The sequence below is a fragment of the Psittacula echo genome (genome assembly GCF_963264785.1).
Source record: "Psittacula echo genome assembly, chromosome: 23".
Lineage (NCBI taxonomy): Eukaryota > Metazoa > Chordata > Aves > Psittaciformes > Psittacidae > Psittacula > Psittacula echo.
The window spans coordinates 3,962,708-3,987,003 of record NC_137748.1 but is presented as its reverse complement, the minus strand read 5'-3'; the positions used below and the strand labels follow the sequence as shown (position 1 = coordinate 3,987,003).

Genomic DNA, 24,296 nt, shown 5'->3' with positions numbered 1-24,296 from the left:
AGGGGCGATGCAGAGTGAAGGGGGGGGCACGCACAGGCCCTGCCCTGGCTGCGCTCCAGCGCCGCCACTGACTCACTGCAGGGCCCGGCGGCGCCCCGGGGCCCGCCTTGACTCAGTGCTTCCGCCTGCGAGCGGCTTCCGCTGCCGCTCTGCGGCCGACAGGGCCCGGGGAGCCGCGTCCCCGCCGCAGGCCCCGGAGGCGGTGTCGGGGTCCCCGGGGCGGGGGGGGGGGAACCATGGCGGCCGCGGGCCTCGCCCTTCGCTGAGGGCCTGGGGCGCCGGGTGCCATGGCAACAGCTGCGGGGCGAAGGGGCGGGGCTGCTGCCTCGCGGGGATTGGTGCCTTCCTCTGCCACTCAAGCGGCAGGGCCCTGCGCGTCGTCTCATTGGCTGTTGCCTCTGCCGCTCGGCGGAGACTTCGCGTTCTATTGGACGAGGCGCCTTGTCACTCAGCGGCCGGACGGGGGGCGGGTCGCGCTGGCTCTGTTCTCTTCACCGATTGGCCCAGTGCGCCAATTGGCAGCTCAGCCCTCCCGGCCACAGGGCGGCGGGGGCGGGAGCAACGCTTCTCCTCCGCCTTTCATTGGTCCGCCGCTTCCTCCCGCCCTCCCTTTCGCGGGCGCCCATTGGCGGCGGCGCCGCGCGAGGCGGGAGGGGGCGGTGGTTGGCCAGGGCGGGGAGCGGGAGCGGGGCCGGCGGCGGGGCCGGGACCGGGATCCGGGAGCGCGGTCGCGGCCGGCGCCGAGCGGGTAGCGGCGGGGGGGGGGTGAGCGGCGGGGCCGGGCCGGGGCAGGGGCGGGCGGCGCTGCGGGGCCGCTCGGGGGGGGGGCGGGTCACGAGGCGGCGCGGGGGGGGTCTTAAAGGGCCCTCGGGGTGAGGGGGGGGCTATGAGGGAGGCGGCGCATGGACCCCCCCCATCGCTCCCCGCTCGGCAGCACCGGGCCCTGCGCTGCCCCCGGAGCCGCCGTGCTGGGGCCGTTGGGGCCGGGGCAGGCCCGGCGCGGGCGCGGCGCGGGGATGTTTTGGTGCCGGTGGTGGCGGAGCCCCGCGGGGAGCGGGGCCGGAGGCCTCGGGAGGGGGGGAGCTGACGCGCGGGGCTAAGAATAGCGCGGGGAGGGGAAGCGTGGACAATGGGGCGAGCGGCGGGGCCCCCGCCGTGAGCCGGGGTCCGGGCGCGGAGGGAGGGAGCCGCCTCCTCCGCGGTGCGTTACCGGGTGCGCTCTCCGGTTACGTTTCAGCTGCTGATGAAACCGCAGCCGGGAGCGGAGCAGGGTTTGGAGCTTCCATGAGCGGGACCTTTGGCTCGTAACCGGCGCCTTCAAGGAGCTGCGGGGAGGAGAAGGGACAAAGGAGCAGGCGGAGGAGGGAGCAGCCCCCGTCCTGGAGCAGGGGGGAGCCGGGGGGCTGCGGGGAGCCGCTGGATGTGGAGGGTTTGGGCAGTAAGTGACCGGATCCTCTTGTACCTGTGGGATCCAACGGGAGGAGAAGGGCAGGAGATGGGGGGGAGGCCGAGTTTGGTGCTGCTTGAGCTCTGGAGCCGTAATTCCACGAGCTCCAGGAGTGTCAATGGAAACCAAAGTCCTGAACCCAAAGCCTTGACTGTGCTTTAAGCTCCCATCCTGAGCACCAAAGCCGCTGCTTCACTTTGTCGGTGTGAAAGCGGGGCAGGGCGAAGGCCAACCCACCCAACCTGTTGTGCGGAGCAGTCACCCAACGCCGCCATCGCCGCGCTTTTGGTGCCGTTTCTGTCATTCCCAACCCTTCCTCTCGTTCGTTTCTCCTCCTCCTCCTCTTCCAGAAATGCTTTCTCTGAAGAAATACTTCACCGAAGGCCTCATCCAGTTCACCATCCTGCTCAGCTTGATCGGCGTGCGCGTGGACGTGGACACTTACCTGACCTCGCAGCTCCCCCCGCTCCGGGAGATCATCCTTGGCCAGAGCTCCGCTTACACCCAGACCCAGTTTCACAACCTGAGGAACACCTTGGACGGTTATGGCATCCACCCAAAGAGCGTAGACCTGGACTATTACTTCACCGCCCGCCGGCTGCTCAACCAGGTGAGGGCCCTGGACAGGTTTCAGGTGCCCACCACCGAAGTCAGTGCCTGGTTGGTGCACAGAGACGCCGAGAGCTCCGTGGCTGGTGCTCAGCCCAGCGCCGGCATCGCCCTAGAGAACGGCAGCGGCCTCCAGGATGGGAGCAGCCCCGATGCCGGGGTGAGGGAGAGCGGAGCTGAGCAAGGCTTTGGGGAAGAGCTGGAAGATCTGGGAGCGGTGGCTGCCCCTGTGAATGGCAACCTGACCAAAGAGGTAGGCAGGAGCCTCTATGGCTGCTGGGTGGGGGGGGGTGGTGGTGTTGCCCTTTGGTACCCACCTGAGCAAGCAGCGTGATGCACGTTGGGCTTAGTGCTTGGGAACAGCGGGTCCTCACTCGGGAATGGCATGGATGCTCCATTAGGATGCATTTAAGGGCGCCAGGGGTACACGTGGGGTGGGTTTTCCTTGTTGTTTCTCCTATCCTCGGCCTGAAAGCAATAGCGAAAGGAGGGGAAAGGGTCGGGGCCAGCGTTTCACCCTCTGCACGTGGCTTTGTGTTGCGAAAGCGACGGAACAAGGCTGGGAAATAAACAGGGGCGTTGGGTAACAGCTCCTCCCGGGGCCGGGCGGGCGGTTGGGTTCCTGGGTGCTGGAGCTCCTCCAGCGCCCGTGTCGATGGCTGGGCTTTCATCACACGTGGGTGGGGAGAGGTGAACTGCAAAGCGCTTCCTGGCTTGGGTTAGAACCTCCCCTGCCTGAGCACAGCCTCGTGGGGCAGGCCTGGGCCCCGGGACCTGCTGCTCTTGTCCCTTCCTGGCACCGTTCTCTTTGTCTTGAGCTCCAGATGCGCTCCCCCTGCTCCCCTGCATTGAGGGGCCGGTTGCGCTCGGGCACAGGGCTCCTGTGTGAACAGGGCTGGTTTTGAGGGGTGAGCGTCGTAGGGAGCGGGGATGAAGCCTCGGGTATCCCATTCCATCAAACCCCGCTGTGGGTGTGCGGCCATCGACCTTGGGGCTGTCAGTGAGGGGAGATGGCTTGGGGGGCTGCAGGCCCCAAGGCAAAGGTTCCCGTGTTCCCTGGTAATTGAGAGAGGTGATTCCCTGGCTTGGGAAATGCCTTGTTGAGGTCCTGCATGGACGACCCTGCTGTCCGTCCCCAACCCGGTGGTCTTGGTTGATGGCATCAGGTCCTTGGAGCATGGGGAAGCTGGGATCAGGTTTTGGAGAGGAGGCCGTGGGTCTGAGGCTGGGAATGCTGCTGGTTTCCAAAGGCCTCCTTGTTTCCATGTTAAATGATTGCTGTTCTTGCTCTACTCTGGAGCCAGGCTGGGAGAGCTGGGCTGGGGCAGCCTGGAGAAGAGAAGGCTCCTGAAGGGGAGACCTTAGAGCAGCTCCAGTGCCTAAAGGGGCTGCAGGAAACCTGGAGAGGGGCTTGGAACAAGGGCCTGTGGGGACAGGCCAAGGGGAATGGCTTGAACCTGCCAGAGGGGAGACTGAGATGAGCTCTTAGGCAGAAGCTCTTCCCTGTGAGGGTGCTGAGGCGCTGGCACAGGGTGCCCAGAGAAGCTGTGGCTGCCCCATCCCTGGCAGTGTTCAAGGCCAGGTTGGACACAGTGGCTTGGAGCAAGCTGCTCCAGTGGAAGGTGTCCCTGCCTGTGGCAGGGGTTGGAGCTGGAGGAGCTTTAAGGATCCTCCCAATCCCAACCAGTCCATCGGTCTCTGCAAACACAGCCCAGTGCTGCAGGGTGTGGGTCTGTGTCTGCACCTTCTCCATTCCCGGTGCTGAGGCTTCCATGCTCCTCCTCTGTGTTCCATCTCCTTTTTCCCCCCATATCCCTGGCTGGGACCAGCAGGGAGGCTGTTGTTGAGGCGCTGCCAGGGGCACAGCACCAGGCACCAGCACCAGGACATCCCCTTGTCCTCGTGCTCCCACCCCATGGCACGTTGCCCTTGGGATGCGGTGTGACATTCCAAAGCGCTTGGCTCCGAGCATCCCCCAGCGGGCTTCTCTGTGGTTATTGGGGTGTCTTCATCCCGAGCAGCTCCCATCCTTCCCAACGGGAATACCATGTGAGCTCTGCCATCTGCAGCCTCCAGGGACACCTGCAGGGCCTGTTTCCCCTCTCCTTTCTTAGGTGCTGGATGATGCTGCTGCTGATGAGGTGCAGCTTTGGGCTTGGGGATTCCATTTTTCCATGACTTTTTTCCCCGTGCTTATAATATTGCGGCTCACCTGGGCCTGGCACGACCTTGCTGGGGGAATATCCCTGTTTATTAGGGATAAGTTAAAAATTATCAATCTAATTATTCTATTATTGATCTAATATCAATCTGATTATTCCATTATAAATCTGATTATTCTAATATCAATCTAATTATTCCATTATAAATCTGATTATTCCATTATCAATCTAACTATTCTATTGTCACTCCAGTTATTCCATGATCAATCTAACCACTGCCTGGGCACCACGGGAGCATCCCAAAGAGGCAGAATGGGGGTCATTGCATCTCCATCCCGGATTTGCTCCTCATCCAAGGGCCGGTGCGATCCCGGGCGCTTCCATCTGCAGCATTGGGGGCGGGGAGGGCCGGGGGGGGGGGGATGCTCCGGTTCCCGGGGCCGGCTCCACACCACCGGGATATAAATACCGGCGGTCATGTGATGAGCCGCTGGTGCTCGGCCCCCCCCCGCCGCAGCCGGGCGGGGATCTCCTTACACTTGGGCTCGGTCCCGGTGGCGGGGGGGGGCTCCCCGGTGCAGGGGGGCTCCGGGGGGGGTTCAAGGTCACCCCCGTTTTCCCCCCTCCTCCGAGCCCGGAGGTGCCCCCCCCCCCCCCCCCCCCGGTGCTGCGCAGGGCGAGGCCGGGCCCGGGGCGGGGGGGGGGCGGTGGCTCCGCAGCGCCAGGGCTGTGCGCCGCGCGGGCGCTGATTGGCTGAAGCGTCAGCCCCCGTGGTTCGGGATTGGTCAGGGCGGTGGTCCCCTGGTGGCGTGGATTGGCGGCGGCTTGCGCGCGGGGCGTGTCTTGGCGGCTCATTGGTGGAGAAGGGGCGTGGCGTGGCGGGCGGGTGGGCGTGGCTTGGCGGCCGCCGCAGCCAAGGTAACGGCGGGGGAGGGGCGGGCGGGGCGCGCCGCAGCCCGGCCCGGGCAGGGCGGCGGGACCGGGCCCGGTACCGGTCAGCGCAGGGCCCGGGACGGCGCCGCAGCGCGGGCGGAGCGGCCCAAGCCCAGCCCCAGCCCCGCCGAGCCGAGCTCCCGCGGCCGCCCCGGGCCGGCCATGAGCGCCGCCGCCTCCCGCCGCCGCCTGCCCCCGCTGCTCCCCCGGGGACCATGATCGGTGCGAGCCGCGGCCCGGGCGGCAGCTGGGGACATGAGAAAGGTACCGGGGGGCTCCGAGCTATGGGGGGGGGGGTGGTGGTGGCTCCATCCCCGGTGCTGGCGGTGCCCGGTGCGGCGGCGGGGGGGGGGGGTCGCACACTGCGGCCGGTGCCGGTGGTGCCGGGGTTGCATCAGGTGGGTGGGAATGCGGGGATTTTCCTGCCGCGCACCCCACCCCTTATGCAAATGGCCGGGATGGCTCCACGGGCGGATGCGAGGCGGCCCCGGTGCAGCCCCCGCCGCGGCGGGGCCCGGGCGGGCCCAACCGGGTGTCCATGGGCGGTGGGGCGGGGAAGGGGGGGGGGGGGGGAGCCATGCGGAGCCCGCAGAGCCGCGGTGGGGACCCCCGGGAGGCGAAGTGGGGGGGGCTCCCGGCCGGGGTTGAAGGGCTGGCGGTTGTCTTGCAGGACATCGATTTGATTGACATCCTGTGGAGACAGGACATCGATCTGGGCGCCGGGAGAGAGGTGTTCGACTACAGCCACCGGCAGAAGGAGAGCGAAGTGGACAAAGAGCTGAGCGATGGGAGGGAGCGCGGGGACGGCTGGAGGAGAGAGGTCCTGGCCAGGAACCTCCTAGTTGATGGGGAGACCGGGGAGAGGTTCCCTGCGCAGGTAACGCCCCGCAGCCGGGTCCCTGGGGCCAGCGGGGGGGGCTCTGCCTTCCGATGGGAAGGGTGGAAGGAGCTGCAGGAGCAGGGCTTTGCTTGGGGGGGAAAGGAGCAGGTCGTGGGCATGGCCCTGTCCGCAGGGAGGGTGAGGGCGCCGGGTCCTTGTGGCAGAGCCGAGTCCTTGCGCTGGCGGGAGGGGAGCAGCGATTCCCTGCTCCACTCTGACGCTCTCCAGAGCAGGAGGATGGAGCCACTGGGTGGGGCCTCTGGCTCTTTTTGGATGCGCTGTAATAAAGCCCTGCTGGAAGGAGCTCCTTGCTCATCATCATCACCATCACCTCCCTGATCCTGGGGCTGCCACTGTGTTACACGCAGGTGCCCGGTGCGGAGGATCAGACAGCGCTGTCCCTGGAGGAGTGCCTTAGGCTGCTGGAGGCCACCTTCCCGTTCGGGGACAATTCGGAGGTGAGTGGATGCGGCGATGTCCTGAGCTCCTCCTGGATCCCTTAATGCAGACCGCAGAACCAGCAGTCAATGGGGTTACGCCTGCTTAGGGGAGGCTCCAGGCAGGTCACACTTAAACATCTCTGGCCTTGCTTCTCATTAGTTCAGAGAGGAATAACGGCACCCAGTTGGCTCTGAACAAAGGGGAGCTGATTGCCCACGTGGAGGGGTGAAGGGGGGTTTGGGATCGCTGCCTCCCCCCCGGCCATGGCCTGACTCTTGCCTCATGGGGTTCAGTTTCCAGCTGCGGATGTGTCCACCCTGAGCGAAGCCGTGCCCGGCGAGAGCCGGCCCGCGGGCGGCCAGCCCGGCCTGCTCCCCCCCCTGCTCACCGAGGCCGAGTCGCCCTTCGACCTGGAGCAGCAGTGGCAGGACCTCATGTCCATCATGGAGATGCAGGTGAGCTCATGGGGCGGCCGCTCGATGCTGCACCATTGGGCTGTGGTACTTTGGGTCTTGTCTCAACCTGTGCGGTGACATTGTGTGCGTGGGGCTGGATTCCCCTTCCCGCAGCCAATCCCGCAGGATTGGGCTCATTTGGCAGCTCCAGAAGCATCGCCCTGCCTTTGGCGCGCCGCAGGAGCGCGGCGCCTTCACCGCCCTGTCTCGTGTCTCTTGCAGGCGATGGAAGTGAACACCACGACCGCTGAGCCCCTGTACAACGGCACGAGCGGGGACCTGCTGGCCTCCAACTACAGCCTCGCCCCCAACACTCCCATCAACCAGAACGTCAGCCTGCATCAGGCCTCCCTGGGTAGCTGCTCGCAGGACTTCTCCCTCTTCAGCTCAGAGATCGAAAGCCCCTCCATGGCCGGCGGCTCGGCCCTGCTCCAGCTGGCGCCGGACAACTCCACCGGCCTCAACACCACCTTCGGCTCCACCAACCTGAGCGGCATCTTCTTCCCCCCGCAGCTCAATGGCACCGTCAATGAGACCGCGGCCCCCGAGCTGCCCGACCCGCTGGGGGGGCTCCTGGATGAAGCCATGCTGGACGAGATCAGCCTGATGGACTTGGCCATCGAGGAGGGCTTCAACCCAGTGCAGGCCTCGCAGCTGGAAGAGGAGTTTGATTCCGACTCAGGTCTTTCTCTGGATTCTGGCCACAGTCCTGCTTCTCTGAGCAGCTCCGAAGCCTCCTCCTCCTCCTCCTCCTCTTCTTCCTCCTCGTCCTCTTCCTCCTCCTCGTTTTCCGAGGAAGGAGCCGTCGGCTACAGCTCCGACTCTGAAAACGTGGACTTTGAAGAAGCGGAAGGGGCGGTTGGATACCAGCCAGAGTACAGCAAGTTCTGCCGCATGAGCTACCAGGACCCGACGCAGCTCCACTACCTGCCTTACCTGGAGCACGTTGGCCACAACCACACCTACAACATGGCACCGGGGGCCCTGGATCCCGAGGAGCCCAAACTGCCCAGCGCCGGCAAGAAGAGCAGCAAGGAGAAGCCGTCCGAGTTCCTGGACAAGCAGATGAGCAGGGACGAGCATCGAGCCCGCGCCATGAAGATCCCTTTCACCAACGACAAGATCATCAACCTGCCCGTGGAGGAGTTCAACGAGCTCCTCTCCAAGTACCAGCTCAGCGAGGCTCAGCTCAGCCTCATCCGCGACATCAGGAGGCGAGGCAAGAACAAGATGGCTGCGCAGAACTGCCGCAAGAGGAAGCTGGACACCATCCTCAACTTGGAACGGGACGTGGAGGACTTGCAACGGGATAAGTCCAAACTGCTCAGGGAGAAAGTGGAATTCCTGAAATCCATCCGCCAGATGAAGCAGAAGGTGCAGAACCTTTACCAGGAGGTGTTTGGCCGCCTGCGGGATGAGAACGGGCAGCCCTACTCGCCCAGCCAGTACGCGCTGCAGTACGGCACCGACGGCAGCGTGCTCCTGATCCCGCGCGCCGCGGCCGAGCAGCCGGCGCGGCGCCAGGACCGCAAACAGAAGGACCGGAGGAAGTGAGGGGATGGGCGCCGCGGGAGGAGCGGGACACTCGTTCAACCGGGAGAACTGGAGAAGGGCTGAGCCTGGAAGTACTTAGAGGAACTTTCAATGCCTTCTTATCCGATGCTATCTTCTCAAAACCACAACCCACACCAACCCAACCCACACGAGTAAAGGTGACTGCTGCCGGCCGGAGACACTGCGGGACCTGCAGGCGGAGCGCTGGGGGCTGCCCGCCGCCGGAATTCCACATCCCTGGAATCCTTTGAGCGCAGGACACGAGCTGGCAGCACTGGCGGTGGGCTTGGCAGAGGCGGATAAACAAACTACTGTTAGGAACTGGCTTTAAATAAGAGAAACAAAAAAGAGATTTAAGCAAATGAACTTAAACCAAGTGATAGGAGAGACATTTTCTGAACTTCCAAAGTTCTGTGATTTCAGGTAGTTGGTTTATTATTATTTTTCTTTTTCCCTATTTTATTTTCCCTATTTTTTTTTCGTTTTTGGTTCTTTTTTTTTTCCTTTCCCTCGCCCCGTTTTTGCCATCGGTGTGTGTGACTCGATCCGACTGAATTCCAGATTTACCCAGCATCCCTTCCTAGAGCAGACCGGTGCGCACATGGCAACACGCGTGCTGTGACTTCCATTAACCCTTGCCAGGCTTGAGGAAGCTCACAGGGAGAACCGGGTACGTGCGGAGGAGCTGCGGAGGGCTTTCGGGAAGGGGGGCACTGGAGAAGAGGGGTAACAGAACCGCTGAGCTCCGGGTCCCCCCCATCACCGCACTCAGAGCATGTCACTGCCGCCGCGCCAGCGCCGTGCTGGGCCGGCACACGCAGCAGCCTGCATGCAAACGCTGTCGTCTCCCATCCGAGGGCCGGGAGCTGGGCGAGAAGGGAGGGGGGGTCCTTGGGGCCCCCCCCCGGCAACGCACAGCACAAGGGGAGAAAAGGGTTTAACCCCTCCCCGTCCCCCAAGCCGTGGGCTCGTCACTCATAGACCTTAGAGACAGCCGTTAGGATTCCTGTTCCGTAACCGCGCTTTGATTTCTTGGGGCTTCAGCCCTGGTTTTCCCTATAGGGTCTTGAGTGCTTGTGTTGAGTAAAAGAAACAGAAAAAGGGAGAAGCCCAAACGTTCAGAGCTGCTCAATGTTCTCCTTGCCATAACGAAAGACTCCGTGTAACCGTGTGATCACATTATAGGATTCTCTTCTGTCCCTAGGTGTTGGTCTGACTTCCTTTGTTTTCAGGAGGGGGGTGGGGGTAGTGCCTTGATCACTGTCCGTCTCCGCCACGGAGGCGATCCTCTGAAGCTGTATTTCCAGTAGAGCACAGCTGGGAGCGAACCGACTTTACCAGCAACCGACAAAAACCAAGCTTCCAAACACAAGAGAAAGGCTTTGCCAAGCCAGTCCTGTGCGTGCGGGTCGGGCTGAGGGAGGACTCGGGCTGGGAACGCAAGGGAAGGAACCCCGGTGCAGGCAGGAGAGAGGCCTGGCGTGGCCATGGGGAAGGTGGTTGGATCTCGGGGGGGGCTGTGGGGATGCGCTTGCTGCAGCCCCGGGAGCACTCCTTGAGATTCAGGGGCTGGACTTGGGCACGAGCTGAAGCACAAGAGGTGGAGCTGTGGGTGCGGGGAGGTTGGAAGGGAGCCCTGCGTGGATGTTTTAAGTTATTTTTCCTCTTAGAAACTCTTCTTTTGAGTGCTCTGTGACCTGTCAGGGACCGAGGAGAGATTGTGTGAGCACAGGACGAAAATAAACCGGCTTATTCACTGTACAAGCGTTTGCTTCGTGGTTTTCTTCTTCGTTGCCTTCAAAGAGAAAGCAACCGGCCTCCTCCTGCAGGTCCTTCTCCTCCATGGTAGCTCCAGGGCGTTGCTGTCGTCCTGGCCTGTAGGTACCGGCTTGGAGGGTCCCTTCCTTCCTTCCCTCCCATCAGCATCTTCCCAAAGCAGCCCTTGGAGAAGTGTGGTCCTGGTTGAACCCGCAGTGCAGGGAGCCAGTTGTGGGTCCTGGAGCTGAAGCCAGCAACGCTGCTGCTGCTCAAAGGCCTGTGGGGCTTGATGCTGGTCCCTGCAGGTCAGAGCTGCCTTGGTGCAGCCTCGTCCTCCTCCTTGAGCTGAGCACTGGGTCCTGTTGGGTGTTCAAACACCAACGCAGCTCAAACCTCTCTGTTGGAGCTCCATCCACTGCACGTCACAGCGCTGGTTCCAGAGCCAGGGGCTGTTCCATCACCAGTGTATTTATATGGGGTTCTGCAGGTTGGCTCCTGCCCCATCGCGGGCAGAGGAGCCCCAGCCCTTCACCCATCCCTGCGCCGAGGGATGCGGGTTTGGAGCACCTCATCCTGCAGCAGAGCCATCGGAGGGGCACTGCCAGGCTGGTGCTGGTGGGAAGCTCTGGCTGCGAGCCCAGGGCTGCCTCCAGCCCTTGGTCCCAGCCCCATTCCCTTGGCAGAGCTGGGTTCACATCCAGCCAGGCTCAAGGGCAGGCCCAGACTCTGCAGCGCGGGAGGAGGGGGTCAGGCAGGAGCCCAGGCCCTGCAGACCACACCGAGCACAGCTTGGATGAACCGAGTGGGGCTGGAAAACTGCTCCTGGGAAGAGCTGCGGCACCAGCGAGACCTTGGGTTGGTGCTGAATCACTGCAGTGCCAGGCAGCAGCTCGGGATGGCTGCCGGCTGCCTCTGCACCCCACCAGCACTGGATATGCTTTAGTTAGAGATGCCTTTCTCTAAGGCTTTCATACCCACCACCTTCCTGCATGGCTGGTGCAGGTGTTGTGGGTTTTCCATCTCGTGGCATGATTATGGAGCAGGTCCTGAGCATTCACTAGAGCCTGGCAATAAAAGCTGGGGTGTCTGGGTGAGACACGGCACCAAAGCTTTGTGCCCACCAGCATCAGGCACCTCCCTGGGTCAGGCACAGCCAGAACAGGAAGCAAAAGTTCCCCAATTGCCTTCCACCAAGGTTCCGATGAGGTCAATGTCCTTTTCCTGAGGATTAAACCTCTCCTTGTGGGACTGGAAGAGTCCATCCATGCCTGCTGCTGGTGCTGAGCCCAGCCCAGCTCCACACATGGCAACAGCTCAGGCAAGGGGAACACGAAGCATCAAAATCCATCCTCTGCAGTGCTTCCTGCCTCTCCCCCTGGGCTTGGGGGGGTTCTTACTGCAGATACTCCTCCAGGGGTGCTTTAGAATGGTGGTAGAAAGGTGACAACGTGAGGAGGTCACAGCCCCAGCGCTGTCACTGCTGCCAACCTGGCACCAAGTGCAAGCAGGAAGCATTCATGCACCATCAGGGCCCTTTGAACCATGGTCCTGCTGCTGCCTGAGCCCTCAGCATCTGCTGGGGATGGAGGAGCTGCCCCTGCCCCTTCCTGCCCCACTTCAGGCTCAGCCCGGAGCACTCCGCACGTCACAAGGGTCAGGACATGATCTTCCAGGGCCTGTCCCTCAGGAGGTGATGCATCCCGCTCCCATGGTGCCACAGATCCGTATCCCGGGATCTGGAGCCTGCCTGTAGCTCACGTGAGCCCCCCCCACTCAGTATGACCACAGGCCCACCCCGGGGCTGCAGCAATGAGCATCCTCCAGCTACCTGCTGCAATCGATGGCCCCGCGCCTCCCCGGGGAGCTGCAGCCTTCCCTGCCTCAATTAAGTGGCCGTTCCCCTTCTCCATGCAGTGATTAATACAGGTTTAATTGCTGCCTCTGCTGGGGCAGGGCAGAGATTTCACCGTCCCGCTTGGGATAGGCTGAGCGGCTGCAAATGACCTGGATTCCAAGGGGCTGCATGGTTTTGCAGCCGTGAGGGGCCAATGAGGGGCTGGTGGAGCCCCTGCTCAGCTCTCACCACCTCCAAAGCCTCCCTGCTCCATCCTGCTCCCTGGGAATGCCAGGAACCCCTGGGGCAGGAGCCGGGATCCTCCTCTCAGGGATGCTTTGGCCCTCTCTGCTCTCCAGACAACTGCACAGGAGGACAAGTCCACACCAGGAACAAAAGGGGAGACCACCTTCACCCAACCAGCCACCAGAAGCACTGCCAGAGCTTTAGAAACCCATCCCTAAGCACCAAGTTGGGCTGAGAATGGAAGTGAAGGTCACTTACCCCACCTCTGCTGCCGGGTCCTGGCTAAGGAACACGCGCGTCAAAGGAGGTCCCGACTCATCCTCTTGTCTCCATGGGTGAGACTGGGCTCTGGCCTCTATCCACTAACCTCTAGGGCACTTCTCTTCTCCCGATGGAAGCCAACATAAACCAGAACCTGGGATCAGCTGCTGCGAGGCTCCGGCTGCAATCGGGAGCCAGCGGCTGCCCTGGGCTGCACCAGCGCTCCCCCTGCTCGGCGGGAGCCGCAGCCACATCCCTGCGTGCCTGCTCTACACCTCCTCACTCATGGCATGCACAAAGAGCTGGTAGAGAAGAGAAAAATCAGGATTATAAATCTAAAATTTTATTGAGACCAAAAAATAAACCAAAAACAACCAAAAAAACCCCCCAAAAATCAACCAAAAAAACCCCAACCCCCCCCCCCCCCCAACCCAACAGAGCTTGGGATGAGCTTCAACTCCAAACACGGACTTTTACAGTTCAACAACAGCTTCACGAAACCTAAACACATGCTCTTAGAAAAGGTTTGTACAAGGCAAGTCTAGATACATACCCACCCCCCCCCACCCCAGGAGGTGCCGGGAGCCTGGTGGGGCTCAGGACTCCGGCCATTAAATAGATATGGATCCGTAATCCATCTGATTGCCAAAAAAAAAGGACAAAACAAGAACGAAACCCAAGGATTCGGGAAGATTTGGGGTCACGCATCCAGCTCCAGCACCAAGGATGCGGCCTCCTCCCAGCATCGCTCCGCATGGGAGAATAGAGCATCATCAGAGTGCTTTGGGTTGGAAAGGGCCATAAGGGCATCTAGTTCCAACCCCCTGCCATGGGCAGGGATACAGTGGAATTGGGTTGTTTGCTTGTGCTGCTGTTGATTCCCTCTCCCTCCTGCAACGGGAAGGTTCCCAATGCTGCGGGCTGGCTATCGGCAACTGAAGGAACAAGTAGAAGGCTCCCCCCTCATCCCCCCCCTTGTTCTGAGAAATAGCACCTTGTAATGGAAAGATGGGTGGAAAGGCTTTTGAAGGGTTAAAATCCCCCCCCCCATACAATGCATGTGTCAGTGGCAGTTCTGCTGCAGGACAATACGAATCACAAGTTTGCATTTTCACAAGTGTGTCCCCCCCCATTCCCTTTATCCCTCCCTCTCCACATTGCTTGCAGGGGGGGTGAGGATCCTGGCTCCAGAGAGCTGGACCTTCACAGTGTCCCTGCCTCCCTCCCTCTGCCCCCAGCGCTGGGCTCTTCCCCCCCCCAGCCCTGCCTTTATTCTGCTTCTCTGGTCTGAATTTAGGTTCTACAAAAGAGCTGGAAATGATCTGGAACGTGGTTACCAGACCTCGCCTCCCTCCCTCCCTCCCTCCCCACTTAAACAAGAGACCAATTTCCCACATCCCGCCCCCCCCCCCCCTTGAACCAATACACCAGTAAATAGCAAAAGAAACAAGAGAAGAAAGGAAACAAAACAAAAAACCTACACACATGCTACGCCGTAAAAATGCAGAGTTAACACTATTGGGAAGAAGGCTGTGGGTTGCTGAGATGGTCTTTGAAGAATAAGCAGTATCCATCTGCACTCCCTTTCCCCAGCCCACCCATCACCAGGGATAGTCCTTCATGGAAGGGGCTTTGCTTCCTCTCCCCCAAGCTGCGAAATAGGCAGCTTTGAAACAAACACCCCACTTCCTCCCCTCATTCCCACCCCAGCATCCCCCTGCCCTTCCCTTCCCTTCCTTTCCTTTCCCCCCCTCCCTCCCTCCACATTGAGCCGGGCTGGTTGGAATCTGTACACAGCATGAAGCTGCAGAAAGCAGTTGAGCAGCTGCAGGGCACAGAAACCATACTGGTCTCTTCAAAGGGCATCTTCTCCAGCCATCTCTACGCTCCCAACCGAGCAGAGCTGCGTTCTCTCCCTCTTGCTCAAACCCACAGTTCAGATCTTTATACAAAGGCTGGCCAGAGCGGGTGCCAGGGCTTAGTTCTTGTCCTCTTTCTTGTCATCGTCCTCTGAGGGGTAGGAATGCCATGTCAACCTCTCCTCATAGAACGAGATGACCACCTGGGGGCACTTGATGTTGGCTTCCTTGGCAGGGACCAGGTCGGCCTCGTCAGAGTTCTTCCTACAGGCCAGAGCAGAGGTGCAAGTTAGGGGGCTGCGGAGGGGGAGGCGGAAGAAACGGAGACCGGAGAGGACTCAAGAAGCAGCAGGAAAACGGGAGTCCCCAAGGTGCTCGGGGCATCCAAGCGCCCCTTTCCCGAGTGGCTCCGGAGCAGGGAGAAGCAGCACGGGAGCCCAGGGGAAACTGAGGCGTGAGTTGAGCGCTGCGTTGTCGGGGATGGGGAAGGAGAAGCCGAAGGAAAGCTGTGGCCCTTCTGACATGGTGCAAAAGCCAAGGGCTCCCACAGCTCCTCCTGCCTGGGTTGGCTCCCAACCTGCACCAGCAACAAGCCCAGTGTCACTACAGCCGGAGGGGACACGCTCGCTGTCACAGCTCTCCTCTCCCGGGCCATGACACCGTGCCCCTCTTTCTCCCCAAGCTCGCGCCTGCTGCAGGGGGGGGGACATCTTAAAGAGCCACACGACCCCCAAGGGCCCTACCTGCTCGTTTCACATCCACGTTAGCCTCAGCGCAGAGGGTCACCTCAGGCAGCAGCGCCATCGCCAGAGATTTCATGCCAGGTAGCAGAGCCTCCCCAGGCGCAGGTCCTTCCCTCTCTGGCACAGAATAAGTGAAGAAGTGACAGACACAAAGACACACTCACCACTTCATCAGGAACATGAGCTCCCCGCTGGAATCCGTGGCACCAATGATCCGCTCGGGCTCGAATCCTCGGGCAAAGCCTCGTGGTTTCTCTGACTGCAGAGAGACAAGACGCCGCTTGCAGCATCACCCAGGGACAGCCACAGCCCTGCCTGTGGTCACCAGGGGACACTGGTGCCTGCTCAGAAAGGCTGGGTCAGATGCGCAGACCAGGATCATGCAATCCCAGCCTGGTTTGTGTTGGAAGGGATCTGAAAGCTCCTCCAGCTCCAATCCCTGCCACGGGCAGGGACCCCTTCCACTGGAGCAGCTTGCTCCAAGCCCCTGTGTCCAACCTGGCCTTGAACACTGCCAGGGATGGGGCAGCCACAGCTTCTTTGGGCACCCTGTGCCAGCGCCTCAGCACCCTCACAGGAAAGAGCTTCTGCCTAAGAGCTCATCTCAATGACTAATAATGACTAATAATGGCTAATAATGACTAAGGCCAGCAGGGAACTGAGACGAGCACTCAGGAGTAAACCTGCTGTGGAGAGTGGACGTCCTGCTTGTCCCCAGGGGGAAGTGTCCTGCTGAAGCTAAAGCAGAGCATCTGATTTCCAAAGCTGGTCACACTTGTGCTGGCCAAGACTCAGCAGCTCCTGAGATGAACCCAGCCCGCACAGCCTTTTACTGTCCCTATTCCCAAGCAGCTATGAGCACCCAGAGCAGGAGGTTCTCTGCTCCATCCAGTTCTCCCTCTCCAAGGGAAAACAGGCAACCCCTACCTCCTGTTTCCCTCCTTGTGTTGTTCTTCAGGAGAAGCTGGTGCTCTAAACCCATTTGGTTCAGTTTAGTGCTAGGACTGGCTCTGAGGTCACTAAGAACAGTTGGAGCGAGGTTTTGGAGCGTGGCTGCTCCAGCTCCCAGACACCATTGCCAAGTGTAGGGGTAGGGAGGTGAGCACAGGAAAACCCCACCCGGCCTCACCTCCTCCTTCTTCTTCTTTGGTTTGCTCTCCTCCCCTTTATCCTCTGTGTCAGACTCTGCTTTGCGCTTGCTCCCCTCGGACTTCTCGCTCTCATGTGCGGTTTTCTGGGACTGAAGGAACTCTGCAATGAGGTCCGGGCAGTCGAGGTTCTCCTCTGGCTCCCATGTGTTATCTTCACTGCAATCCAAGACAACAGCTTAGCTTTATTGTCCTTGCTTGCTGCAGCTTTCCCTGCCAAGACAAGCCCTGGGCACCCGGTCACCCAGTGGAGATGCTGAGAAGCAGCAGTTGGGATGCAGGTGTCCTCGCCCCAGGAAGCAGGAGCCTGCCCTGATCCAGGCAGGGACGCCAGAGGCCTGGGCAGTTATTTCCCTTCCCAGGAGAGAATTGCCATTCATTTTCCCTGGGGGCCTGTTTCACACTAGGTTTAAGGGGGGAAGCCCCACCAGGGCACGTTTGTGAGACAGAAACGGGACTTTCTCACCCAGGCCGTGCTCTCAGAGCCCTGATTAAAGCTCGAGGCATTTAGCACTGCTGCTTTCACCCCTAGGGCTGCCCTTGGCCTCTTAGCTCCACTTTCCAGCCAAGGAGAGGCACAGGGACGCTGAGCCTCCAGCCCAGGAGGAGATGCTCGCACCGGAGCAGCCCAGACCCACTCCACAGCAGCAGAGAGGCACTTACTCCGAGAAGCCCTTCCACTTGAGCAGGTATTCCACTTTGCCCTTCACCACTCGCCGATCCAGGACCTTCTCCACCACATACTCCTCTTCCTCTTCCTCTAAAACCTCTTCCACTTTCTTCTTGTTCTGTTTTTTTCCCATTGTGCTGGCCAGTTTTTCAGCTTACGGGCGACGCTGCTGAAAGGGGGAGAGAGAACCAACATGTTAAGTGTCAAGGTCAGGTTTGCCTCTGCCAGGCAGCCAATGTGTTGGGTACACAGAGACAAAGCACCGAGCAGGAACGCTGCTTTGGAGCAAACGGGTTCATCCAAAGCAGATTACACACAAAGAGCTGGGCCAGGATGGCAAAAAGGAGGCTCAAACAGGAGCCTTTTTGATATGGAGCTTCGGCCTTTTGGTCTCCCTGATTCCACCCATATTCTGTCCCTGTTTTCAGCTCACCATGTCTCGAACTCGCTACCCTCATGTGTTGCCCACGGGCCTCCAGGAACAAAGCAGCACTCTACTGCTCCACACCTTGCCCTTCCCCTGCTGAGCCCCTCATGTCCCCTTCACCCTGTCCTCTCCTCTTTCTTCCCCTTGCTGACCTGCCCTTCAGCTTAGTTCAACCCTGCCTGGGGTGGCAGAAAGCATCTGCAGAGCTGTGGGGCAGTGGGAGGGAGACAGCAGCACATTGCTGATAGGAACTGTGAGTTACTAGAAAGTCACTCCAAGTTAAATACACGTCACAGCCCTTGATACCGAGCTCCCTGAGTTCATTTCCTTGCTGCTCCACGGACGTGCCTAGGGGATATTCATCCAAGCCACCAACCCCCAAAATACTCTTTTGCCTTTTCCCTTCTCTTGCGGGGCTGTTTGGGCAGTCAAAAGATTTCTGCCAGCACATCCAGTGCTGCTGGGAAGTGGCCGCAGCGATGCAGGTAACGTGCGATGCAGGCAGCGCTGGGTGCAGCTCCGCTCCCCACTCACACACTGGGGACTGCAGAGGAGCAGCAGCTCCTGCCAGAGCCTGCAAGGAAGCACTTGAGAGAGCCAGAAACCACAGAGAGGCCTCGCTTCCCCGCTGAAACCCAGCTCGGAGCAGTGAGAGCACCCCACGGGGCAGCCCGGCCCTGCTGCTGCTGCTGCTGGGGACGGCAGTGCCTGCCTCGGCCCTGCCAGGAACACCCCTGCTCCTTGCAGACGCTCTCCAGCCATTTCTTGCCTGCTCCCAGTTACACCAAAGGTCCCAGCGCCACAGCCAAGGCACCAGAGAGCATCTGCGAAGGGTTTTGCCTTTAGGCTGAAGACCCTGATCTCATCACCAGCCCCTGCTCCCAAGAACCGAGCGCGCTGGAGCTGCACTGATTGATACCAACCAAAGGGTCAGGAGGGTCCAGGTCTCCCCATCTGTTATCTGTGCTGTCAGAGAGCCCCTGGTGAAGCTTTCAACAGGACTCAGACCACTCAAACCCAGCCCTGCACCTCAGCCCCTCCCCAGATCCCTCCCTGCTGCACTGGGCACAGGACTCCCTTGAAATACCAGGAAAATCCCTGTTTTCTGCCTAGCAAAGGGTCACGCGTTACCTGCCTGGGAACGTTCTTGTTTTGCCACTCAGGTTTAGCACGAACCTTCTAGAACAGAATTCATTCTAGTAAATATCCCTGTGAACTGGGCTTGGTTTCTGCCTCAACCCAGACCTGCAGCTCCACACTGGCTGAAGGAGATGCCAGGGTTCAGCAGCACCTCCAGCTCTCAGGGTGCAGCTGGATGAGCTCCTGGGGCACAAGATGCTGCTGTTGGGGTACCAAAGGAGGAGGCTTCAAACCAGGCCCATAGGCTCCAAAGTTACCAATTCAGACCAGCAGAAGCCACAGGAGAGAGGATGGGAGGGAGCACAGCGCACTCCAGAGCACCCCATCTCTGCTGCTACCCCACAGACGGGGCTTGAAGGCAGCTGAGGAGCATGGAAGAGTGCAGAGGGAGAAGCAGCACTTCCCTGCTCGGCAGGAGCTGGATTGATGTGCTTATGCTCGGACCACACTTGCTGCCAGACAGACATCTTCCATCTTCCCTCTGCAGGGCCAGGCCACTGTGGGTGCTGGCATCAAGAGGTGCTTGGTGCTCACTGAGCCCAGGCTCTGCATCAAAAGCCTTTTCCTCCTTCTGCTCATGTTTAGCACTAGAGATCTCCCTTGCTTTGCTTTTACTGGTGCTCTCAAAGAGGGGCTGGCACCCAAGCAGGGTGCAGAGCAGACAGGGAAGAGCTTATTCTGCTACTGCACGCATTGAGCGGTGCTCATGGAACTCCAGGGGCTGCCGAAGATGGAAACTAAACCCCTTCCAAGCAGCTCCCTGCCCTGTACAGAGCAGAGCTGAGGTGGTGGTGGGGCTATTCTCACAGACAGGCAGTGCTTCCCCTGGACCCTTATTCAATGCCACAGGACACCCAGCTCCAGGATGAAGTTTTATTGCCCTACTCATCCCAAGGGGGGGAAAACCAACCACCTGCGAACATTCCACTGGAACAGCCACACAGGAACACACAGACGGAGGCAGCCCCGAGGCAGGAAGGCTCCGGGTGCCTGTGGAAGGGTTGAGGAGGAGGCACCAACATCAGGCTCGGAGCCACCGCCAGCACCTCAGCTCCAACAGGAAGCCCAGAGGGGCTGCTTCAGTCTGGAATGCTTCAGGCAGCTCCTTCCTCGCTCCCCTCCATCCTCCTGCTCTGGAGAAGGGGCCAGAGGGAAGTGTGCCCCAGCTCAGGAGGTCCCCAAGAAGATGCTGCTGCAAATAAACCCTGGGACAGCCCAGAGGGGTGGATCAGGCTCCCCCTCCCTCAGCAGCCACTTCTGTTCAGCTGCAGGCAAAGGGACTTAGATTGAGATGAGCTCTTAGGCAGAAGCTCTTCCCTGTGAGGGTGCTGAGGCGCTGGCACAGGGTGCCCAGAGAAGCTGTGGCTGCCCCATCCCTGGCAGTGTTCAAGGCCAGGTTGGACACAGGGGCCTGGAGCTGGATGAGCTTTAAGGTCCCTTCCAACCCAAACCAGGCTGGGATTCTATGATGACTTCAGTGGAAAGTGCTGTGGTTACTGCTTGGAGGTAGACTTGTCTTTAAGGCACCTCCGGATGCTCGGCTGGATCCCCGGGCCACTTGAGCAACCTCCCAAGAAGGCAACACAGGATCAAAGAACCTAACGGTAGGGTTTGGCCCAGATGAGCTCAGAGGGGAGCTGCTGAAGCTCGAGGTGGTGTAGGACAGGTAGGTGTGCAAAGGGAAATAGAGACAGGCAACAGAGCAATGCAATAGCACAGATCCAGCATTTTATTGTGGTAAAAGATGCAAATCCAAGGCCAGGAGCGCTGTGAGAAAGGGCTTGCCAAGGGGAGGGACCAATACCCCAGTGCAAAGGGCTGCAGCAACCAGAGTGTAAGCATCTGGCAGGCAGCAACCTCTGCAAAGCCCCCAGACACTCACTCAGAGCCTGCTCCTTCCAGCAGGCATTGCCCTGGTTCTACTGGAGGCATTTATACCCCGGAGTACCAGCATCACCCCCATGCAGAGCCCTGCTCTGCCTTTGTGGCTCCTCATGCCTGCTCCATGTAGGCACTGGAGCTGCCTGCTCACAAGCAGGACAATGTGTGGTTCTGCCTCTGGAGCCTGCAAACCAGAGGGGATAAGGGATATCCACAGGGATAAGGGGATATCCATGGGGATAAGGCTGAGCTGTAGCTCACAGCGCTGCTGCAAGCACAGAGCCAGCACGGAGAGAAGCTGCTGCACAGGCCTCTCGCTGCACTGCAGTCAAACACGCAGCTCAGTGCAAGAGAAAAGGGATTCAGCCCCCCCGGGGGCACTGACTCGTGCATGGCTTTAGCTGCAAAGCTGCTCTCCAAGTGCTCTGCATCAGGAATGCTGCTGTGGAACAGGGATTTCAGCCTCCTGTGCTCGGGAACATCCAAACCCTCCAGTGAGGTGTTCAAAACAAAGCACCCAAAGCCCTGCTGGGTTCTGGGCTCCGGAGGAAGGGGGAGAGGTTTGGGATGGGAGAGCTCCATCTCTTTGGAAAGGCAGCACAGGGAAGACTCACCCTGTGCTCTGCTCCCTCATCTCCAGAGCTTCCAAACACACACATCTCACACCAGAGGTGCAGGATGAAGCTGCTGCATTCTGCCAGGGCATTCTTAGGGAGGACAGACAATTCCTATGGTGTTTCCATGAGCAGACTTGTGTCTATGTGACTCAGGGCTGGGTGAGTCCTGCCTCAAAGAGATCTCGTCAGTTGTATGCTGCCTAAAATTCAGCTTCAATCTTCTATACTTGATGTGTGAAATAAAGTTGGCTTATGCTGAAAAAATAGGCTCTCAAGACAAATCCAGGATGGGCCTATGCCAAAGCTTTCCTTTGCATTTCCTGCTTCTTCCCCAACACTCAAGGCAAAGCTGAAAGCCTTTGGGAAGAGGAAAGCAGAGCAGGGAGAGACCGAAAGGATAACTTCTTGGTGTGCAGCAAAGGAGAAAAGGATCCAGGACACACCTAAGCCACTGGAAAAGGATTCAACCTCTGGTAAAAGGCCACGAAGAAAGAGGGGCTGAAGGCAGTGCTGCCACAGAAGCCTGTGTTAGTGGGGAAAGAGGAGCAGTGTGGGTCAGATGCTGGTACCAAGAGAACAGCATCCAGCCCTGCAGGGAGGACACTGCCTTTGGAAGATGAGGATCCTGGGATGCCTGGTGCTGGTCTCAGCAGTGGAAGAAGGCTCAGCAAAGGCAAAGGAAGAGCAGGCTAAGAAAGCTCCGAGGTTTCACTGAGCGCAGACTCATCGGCTGCATCTTCAAGGATGAACTCAGCTCAGCTCCACTTCCAGGAGCTTTAAACCTAAAACATTTCCTCCTCCTGCCTCCCTCCTTGGCTGCGACCGCTCTAAAGACTCCTGAGCACGCCAAGCGCATCCCGCACATGCCAGGGAAAGGCAGCAGGGATCTTTCTTTTGAAGTGGGAAGCAGCACGTTAAGGCTTCCACTCTCCAGAACCTGGGAAGAGCAAGCAAATAGGCCTGGAAAGTTGGAGGGAAAGCTCCAGCCTTTGAGCTGAGAGCAAAGCCACAAGCTTTCAGTTCAGCCACATCATTCCCAGTTCAGTTCACAACCCGGCAGAGAAAGCACCTCTGGATTTCCAAGGAGCACACATGCAACAGGAGGGATGAAAATCAGAACCCGAGGGAAGAAATCCTGTCACAACACCAGGAACGATGTGACAGAGGCGGACACGAGTGCTGAACTCCTCTAGATCAGATAAATGCTCCTGGAATGAGCGCAGGGATTTGCATTCTTCTCCCTTTTGTAGGGAAAGCACTGCCCCAAGTGCTGTGGGATTCCTGCTTTTCCAGTGCCCCTGACACCGCGCTATGTCCCTTCACAAGCAACCCCAGGTCCCTGCAGCATCTTCCCCTCCAACCTTCATCCCTATGGACACTGGGGCCGCATCCAGGGGCATCTCCCCAGCGCTGCCTGCCTGCGCTCCCAGACCTGGTTGGTTTTGCCTCTCCCTGGCGCTGGGCAGGGCTTGGAGCAGCCACATCTTCATTCTCCTCATTCCCACTACCAGGATCTCAAGCACTGATAGGAAACCGAGCCTGGGTCACCAACCAACGGAGCATCCCTTCATCCCGAGCATCCCCATCCCTGGCAGTGTTCAAGGCCAGGCTGGACGGGGTTTGGAGCAACCTGCCCTAGTGGAAGGTGTCCCTGCCTGTGGAACTGGATGAGCTTTCAGGTCCCTTTCAACACAAACCATCCCGTGATTCTATCCCGTCACAAACACCTTCCCCTCTCAAATGGATAGGGATTTTTAACCCTGGAATTATGCAGCCAGTAAACGCCTTCCACTTTGATCCCTCAGTTCACAGGGACAACACACACTTGCTGCTTCCAAACCCATCAACGAGCACTGCCCCATCGCTGGGACCTCCCCACTCAGCCCCTTGCCCCCAGCACTCCCTGACAGCCCCTGCCACCTCCTCCATACCAGCTCCACAGCCCCGAGACCAACCCCACTGCTGCCTTCTCAGCAGCTCCAGGGACAGCTCCACATCCGCCACCTCCTTCTCCACAGGTACGAATCCCACTTTGGCTCCACCATCTTCCCTTTCCACAAGCCCTATTCTTCCCCCAAACGCTTTATTAACTCCCATTCCAAGTGTGGATTGAGTCCCACAGCTCCCAAACCTCAAAACGCAGCCGGAGGAGCTGTCCAGACCCCGACCCTGCACTATGGGAGAGCAGGGCTTGACCCAACACCAGCTCCTGCTGCATCCCCAGCCCATCCCCGCTTCCAGCCACAACTCCCCCTTCTCCACCTCCCTCCAGCCCCACGCTGAGCTCCCCCCCCCGGCCCCACGTCCCCCCGGTTCGCTCCGCAGCTCCGCCGGGATCAGCCCCATCCCGCTCCTGGCCTCCCGCAGCCCGCGGTGCGCTTCCCGCTCATTCTCCCCGCCAAAAGCTGACACTCGTCCCCTCCCCGCGGCCGGAGCCCGGATCCCTCCTCCTTCCCGGCGCATTCCCGCAAGGAACAGCGGCTCCTTCGGTGCTTTTTTAAAGCACCGTCCCATCCAACTGCCCCATTCCCCACCCAGGGAATGCTGCTCCAGCCTCTCCCAAAGAATACTTCCACCCCTAAGCCCGGACCCTTCGCACCAGCCCCCATCTTCCTCCTCTGTCCAAAGCCCCCAACCCCGGGGGCTCCCTCAGCTCTTCCTCTCCAAGCACCGCCTGGGCTCCGCTTTACCGCGGGCCCAGCCCCTCGGGTCATCCCCTTTGAGGGGCTCATCACCGCCAGCACCCCCAAACCCCCCATTAGCGCTTCCCCAAGCCCCCCCCTTCCACTCCCCACACCCCAAACCCCCCCCCTTTAACCCCCTCAACCGCATCTCAGCGCCCTCACCCCCATCTCCCGCGCAGTAACGCCCGGTTCCCCCTATAGCGCCCGGCTTTACCACAACACCGCCCCCCCCCCCTCCCCGGCCCCCCTCAGCCCCTCACGCCCCCCATCGCGCTCCCCCTGCCCGCGGCCGCCGCGCACCTTGCACAGCCCCGCCAACCGTCACCGAGGGAAGGGGCTGCAGGCGGGCCCGGTCGGTGTCGCCGCGGGCCTGGCCGCGCTCCGTCCGCCTCCCTCGAACAAAAGAGCCCGGCCAGCCCCGGTGCCCGCCGTACGTACTGCGCCTGCGCCGCGACCCGCGCCCGCCGCGGGGCACCATGGGAGGCGTAGTCCTCTCCCCTCCCCGCCTCAGGGCACGATGGGAAATGTAGTTCTCCGCCGCGCTATA

At 60.2% G+C, this 24,296-nt stretch overlaps 2 protein-coding genes across 4 annotated transcripts; one reads left to right on the top strand and one right to left on the bottom strand.

Moving 5' to 3' along the window:
- The first annotated feature begins 670 nt into the window (after positions 1-670).
- NFE2L1 (NFE2 like bZIP transcription factor 1) lies at positions 671-10,245 on the top strand. Of its 2 annotated transcripts, XM_080633325.1 has the most exons (7): positions 671-748; positions 1,238-1,438; positions 1,798-2,309; positions 5,822-6,028; positions 6,400-6,489; positions 6,766-6,927; positions 7,150-10,245. In XM_080633325.1, exons 3-7 carry the CDS (start codon positions 1,800-1,802, stop codon positions 8,479-8,481), a joined length of 2,301 nt encoding a protein of 766 aa, XP_080489451.1. In that variant the 5' UTR covers positions 671-748; positions 1,238-1,438; positions 1,798-1,799; the 3' UTR covers positions 8,482-10,245. The 2 variants fall into 2 exon arrangements, with proteins under 2 accessions (XP_080489451.1, XP_080489452.1); XM_080633326.1 differs by lacking the exons at positions 671-748; positions 1,238-1,438; positions 1,798-2,309 and adding an exon at positions 5,151-5,415.
- A 4,111-nt stretch (positions 10,246-14,356) lies between these two features.
- Positions 14,357-24,245, bottom strand: CBX1 (chromobox 1). Of its 2 annotated transcripts, none has more exons than XM_080633515.1 (5): positions 24,050-24,245; positions 16,994-17,169; positions 16,312-16,489; positions 15,347-15,441; positions 14,357-14,703 (listed from the first exon to the last, which is right to left on the bottom strand). In XM_080633515.1, the coding sequence occupies exons 2-5, from the start codon at positions 17,131-17,133 to the stop codon at positions 14,559-14,561; spliced, it is 558 nt and encodes a 185-aa protein (XP_080489641.1). In that variant the 5' UTR covers positions 17,134-17,169; positions 24,050-24,245; the 3' UTR covers positions 14,357-14,558. The 2 variants fall into 2 exon arrangements, with proteins under 2 accessions (XP_080489641.1, XP_080489642.1); XM_080633516.1 differs by having other exon boundaries at positions 16,994-17,166.
- Positions 24,246-24,296: the final 51 nt, after the last annotated feature.

Excerpts from the sequence above, each read along its gene's own strand:
- NFE2L1 (XM_080633325.1), top strand. The coding sequence starts at position 1,800 with ATGCTTTCTCTGAAGAAATACTTCACCGAAGGCCTCATCCAGTTCACC. Across the intron at positions 6,029-6,399 it reads GGGAGAGGTTCCCTGCGCAG|GTGCCCGGTGCGGAGGATCA; the intron begins GTAACGCCCCGC and ends TGTTACACGCAG. Across the intron at positions 6,490-6,765 it reads CGTTCGGGGACAATTCGGAG|TTTCCAGCTGCGGATGTGTC; the intron begins GTGAGTGGATGC and ends CATGGGGTTCAG.
- CBX1 (XM_080633515.1), bottom strand. The coding sequence starts at position 17,133 with ATGGGAAAAAAACAGAACAAGAAGAAAGTGGAAGAGGTTTTAGAGGAA. Across the intron at positions 15,442-16,311 it reads CAAAGAAGAAGAAGGAGGAG|TCAGAGAAACCACGAGGCTT; the intron begins GTGAGGCCGGGT and ends GTCTCTCTGCAG. Across the intron at positions 14,704-15,346 it reads CTCATGTTCCTGATGAAGTG|GAAGAACTCTGACGAGGCCG; the intron begins GTGAGTGTGTCT and ends TCTGGCCTGTAG.